The sequence below is a fragment of the Corylus avellana genome, chromosome 1 (genome assembly GCF_965113065.1).
Source record: "Corylus avellana chromosome 1, dhCorAvel1.hap1.2, whole genome shotgun sequence".
NCBI classification, from domain to species: Eukaryota; Viridiplantae; Streptophyta; class Magnoliopsida; order Fagales; family Betulaceae; genus Corylus; species Corylus avellana.
Genome location: NC_142490.1, coordinates 20,794,832 through 20,799,480, shown reverse-complemented (window position 1 = coordinate 20,799,480; position 4,649 = coordinate 20,794,832). Strand labels below are relative to the sequence as shown.

The 4,649-nt window shown below is 37.0% G+C and overlaps 1 protein-coding gene across 1 annotated transcript; it reads right to left on the bottom strand.

Moving 5' to 3' along the window:
- Nucleotides 1-448: 448 nt before the first annotated feature.
- Nucleotides 449-1,255, bottom strand: LOC148588102 (uncharacterized). The gene is made up of 4 exons (XM_088514080.1): nt 1,121-1,255; nt 897-989; nt 705-806; nt 449-613 (listed from the first exon to the last, which is right to left on the bottom strand). Exons 1-4 carry the CDS (start codon nt 1,253-1,255, stop codon nt 449-451), a joined length of 495 nt encoding a protein of 164 aa, XP_088370206.1.
- Between the last annotated feature and the right edge of the window lie 3,394 nt (nt 1,256-4,649).

The following is a 4,649-nucleotide window of genomic DNA, read 5'->3' as shown; positions in this document are numbered from 1 at the left end:
CCTACAAATGAGTGGTGAATCAATAATAATCAATATAAAACTTCAAAATTAATCTATACAGTGATGCAAATATACGTTAGTTCTAAAATTGACTCCTATAACAAAGTGTTGCTAACTAGGACTTTTGTGAAAAGTAATGGTTTCTAACATTTAATAACTGTTACAAAAACAACTAAAAATATATCATTTACCTCTGTGGGGGCGCAGATCCAGACGTCGACGCGAACATGGCTTCAAGCTGGAGGAAACGGGCATCAAAGGAGGCATCTTTTTCTATCATCTGAGCTTTTTGTTCTTCAATCTGCTTGGCCATCTCATCCATTGCATGTCTTTGTTCTGCCCTCTCCTCTTCCAGTTCTCTTATTCTATCCGTCATATGTGAGTATGAGGAACTCCAGGAATTCTGAGACCGTGCCTGGGACGGTGTATAGTACGAATGTATGCTGCCTCACACCGGCAACACATTCGGACCCACCTGTCGTACCCTGCCAGCATACTCAGGCTTATTTCCGTGCGCCTGAGCATACGTGTCATTAGGTGTCCACCGTACCGTCTCTTCAGTCACGGTCTGTGTCAATGCCGGGTCAGTGGGCAGCAATTCCTGCATCCTCTCCTGTACATTAAAAAACAAGTTAGTATCTCATATAAAGAATTAAGTGTATGTCATAGATAATTTATCAAAATATATATCGGTGAGTACTTACGCATCTCTCCCTGACCACTTCATTTGGATAGCTACCATCCTTCTTCGTGTGTGTCGTGATGTAATTTTTAGCTCGAGTGGGAGTAGTGCCCGAAGATAGGAACTGCATAGAAAAAAAAAAATTCACTAAAAACAAAAAAACGAAGATCTAAACAACCGATTATATATATATATGGGGTAAATAAGACAATACTTCTTGATGTGTCACCCTAGCGAAGCTCATCGACCTGTTGTAGTGTGGTGTGTTGTTTTTTGCTCGCAATGTCTTCATGTAAGCAGCGTACTCCTACATGAATACCATCCTTAAAATGTCAGGCATAACACAATTACAATTAATAAAACTACACAATTACAATTAATTCAACTACACTCGTGACCTACCTAATTTTTCGGGTCGCACCATTTAGGCAACAAGACATTCAAGTCCTTGGCATCGTATGCCCTAACGGCATCCTCACCCATTCTCGTCTTCACTGTGTCTGGAGTATCGCCCGGCACGATTTTTAACGTACATTTTACAGAGTGTCTCCAACTCTTCAGCTTCGAGCCCATGTTTCTGAACGTGTCCCTTTTAATCGCCTCCAGATTGTACTCAGGCGGGTGTAAAACTCATTCTGCACATGTTCAAAAAATTAGGCGTATAATTCACGCATTAACAACGTTTAAAATATTGAAATACATGTGCGAAAATAGAAGAAATAGTTTAACCATACCATCAAGGCGTCCTATACATCCTCCTTCGTACGGGGAGGTACATCCATCCATTCGTCCCGTAGTCTTACGTAGTTCCCGGTCCTTATGATGTTGCCAGTCGACCGTCTGAATTTCATTGTGCTAAACCCTACGGGCTGCCACGCCCTATTATACTTGCACACGACCTTTTGCTCGGGCGGGACATCCCACGTCTTGTTTGATGGTGGGATGGTTACCACTTGAATTTGGGTCTCCCGGTCTCGCCTGATGCCTAACACATTAATAATTGCAAATGTTAATTATTTGGAATTCAATAGTAACTACATAAATTTTATGCGTATTCAATATTGGTATTTAAAGCATATATACTTATTGTTCGGAGCTGGCGAACGTCCAACACTTCTAGAGGATCATCGGGCTCCAAGTCACCTGAGCCATCATCCACGTCCTCCTCATAGTATTGTGTCTCGCTGTCATCCAGATGCGATGGCTCACTGTATGTGATACTACTGTTCAACTCGGGGGGGGGGGGGGGGAACAATCGCTCTACCTCGCTGTGAGCACATACCCCCATCTCGCTCATCGTAGGCACCGGAGTACCAAGATCATATGAGGCCTCCGTGTCATACCACTACAAAAAAAAGACAATTTTGTGACGTGTCAAATAGTACCCTTTTTTTGCCACGTCAGTAAATGTTGACTTGTCAAAACTGGCACGTCAACAAATTTTTTTTTTTTTTTTTGACGTGCCAAAAGTGGCATGTCAACATTTACTGACGTGTTGAATATAACATGTAAGGATTTACTGACGTGTCACTATTTGACACGTCAGTAAATTTGAATTCAATTTTATTTTAAAACTTTTTATTTAAATATCTTAATAATTTAATATTAACTGACGTGTCAAAGTTAGACACGTTAGTAATTATTGATGTGTTACTTTGACACGTCAATAAATTATTGATGTGTCAAAGTGGCACGTCAATAATTTTTGACTTGTCACTTTGACACATCAATAAAGTGATACATCAATAAAGTGACACGTCAGTAAATATAATGTTTATATATATAATATAAAATAAACATGATTTTTTTTTCTTTATATATATATTCTTGACGTGCCTATGGGGCACGTCAGGTCAGGATGTGCCTTGGGAACCAGCAGGCCCATCGCCCATGCCTTCTATTTTTTATTTTTATTTTTTTTTTATCATGTTTATATATGTATATATAATATTATAAATTGCTGACGTGCTTATTTAGCACGTTAGTATTTTTTTTTTAATATCAGGTATATATATATATATAAAAGTTTTTGACGTGCTATTTTCTGACGTGTTAAAACTAGCACGTCAGAAATTTCTGACGTGCTAAAACTAGAACGTCAAAAAAAAAAAAAAAATAGCGGGACATTCAACTTAATTTTCCCTCTTCTTTCTCTCTTTTATTATTTATTCTTTCCCCATATCTACTTTTCTTATTTAATTCCAAATCTTCTTTCTCTCTCTGAATCTCCCTCTTCTCTCTCAATATCTATGCACGGCTGCTAGAAGAAAAGCAGATCAAGAAGAAAAAAAACAAAAGGAGAAGAGAAGATTGAAGAAGAGAAGCAGAAGAAAAAAGAAAAGAAAAAAAAAGAGAAGATCAGAAGATTGAAGAAGAGAAGCAAAAGAAAAAAAGAAGAAGAGAAGATCAGAAGATAGAAGAAGAGAAGTAGAAAAAAAAAAGGAAAAGAAAAAAGAAGAGAAGATCGAAGAAGAGAAGCAACAGAAAAGAAAAGAAAAAGAAAAGAAAAGAAGGAGATGAGAAGAGGATCGAAGAAGAGAGATTTTTGATTTGAAGAAGCTCTGATTTGGTTTATTTTGATTTTATTTGAGAGATTTTTGATTTTTGATTTGAAGAGAAGAAGATCGAAGAAGGATAAGGTTTTTGTTTTGATTTGGGTTTTTGATTTTTTGAAGAGTTTTTGGGTTTGGGTTTTTGAAAATGAAGGAAAGAAGAGAGAAAAGAGAGTGAAAATGGAGGAAGAAAGAGATCAGGGAGAGAGCTGGAGGGAGAAGAAACGTACTGTTCCAGAATTAAAAAAATATTTTTAATTGAAAAAAAAATCCAGAAAAAATTTTAAAAAAGAAAAATTATTATTTTTTAATAATTTTAAATTTCCTAATGTGTTAAAATTGGCACGTCAGGAAATTTAAAATTATTAAAAAAAAAAATTTTTCTTTTTTTTAAAATTTTTTATGGATTTCTTTTTTCAATTAAAAATATTTACTAACGTGTCAAAATTTGACACATCATAAATTTTTTGATGTGTCAAAAAGTGACATGTCAGAAATTTTTTCTGATGTGCCAATTTTAACACGTCAAAAAATTCTGACGTGTTAAATCCAGCATGTCAGAAATTTTTCATTCCTGACACCCATATTCTTCATGCCTGAAACACATCAAAAAAGCCTCGTCAGGAGGATTTCCTGACGTGTTAGACCATCTAACACGTCAGGAAACTTGTGTCAACAAAAAATTGATTTTTTGTAGTGGACAGAACCTGCTGAGACCCTTCCCCATGCTTAGGAAGTAATGGTCTATACCCCAGCTCCTCTATATGTAGGATCCCCCGTCGTCTACTCCTCCCCCTGGTACTCATGTCAACCTGTGAAACACATAACACACTCAATTAATTATGTATATAATAGATAAAATATGCACCATAATAACCAATCAATGTAGAAAGAAATAACATAAAACACGTCAAATAATGTGAACTATATATATTATCACAACAAATTTTTTTTAACCACATACGAATCTAAGTCTTGTCAGATGTAGTCAATATCATCACGCGGATCCACTTCATTATTGCAGGTCAATAGGAGGGGCTCACACTTGTGGTAGTTGACACATTCATCATCAGGACTTTCAATTTGACCAACATCGTATACGTTTCTAGGTTTAGTCCTTACAAGACAAGCCCAATCAGGGTCCCTTTCATCTTGGACGTAAAATACTTGGTCAACTTGTGACTTAAGCACATATGGCTCATCAGTAATTTCCTTGCCCCGGTGGACAAGGTTTTTGCAGCTGACAAGCATCATGCCATACTCGTCTACCTTGTACCCCCTGTTCCTCGTGTTGTCCACCCAATCGTACTTGAACAAAACATACTTAGTCCTGCCGAAGTACTCCACCTCAATTATTTCCGTCAACTTCTCATAGTATGTTTCGCCATCAATAGTCAGCACGCACACGCCATTGT

What these genes read in the sequence shown, in the direction of transcription:
- LOC148588102 (XM_088514080.1), bottom strand. Translation starts at nt 1,255, where the DNA reads ATGGGCTCGAAGCTGAAGAGTTGGAGACACTCTGTAAAATGTACGTTA. An exon ending in ACGATGCCAAGGACTTGAAT is followed by an intron (nt 990 to 1,120) that starts GTCTTGTTGCCT and finishes GTATTCATGTAG; the next exon opens with GAGTACGCTGCTTACATGAA. An exon ending in CTAGGGTGACACATCAAGAA is followed by an intron (nt 807 to 896) that starts GTATTGTCTTAT and finishes TTTTCTATGCAG; the next exon opens with TTCCTATCTTCGGGCACTAC.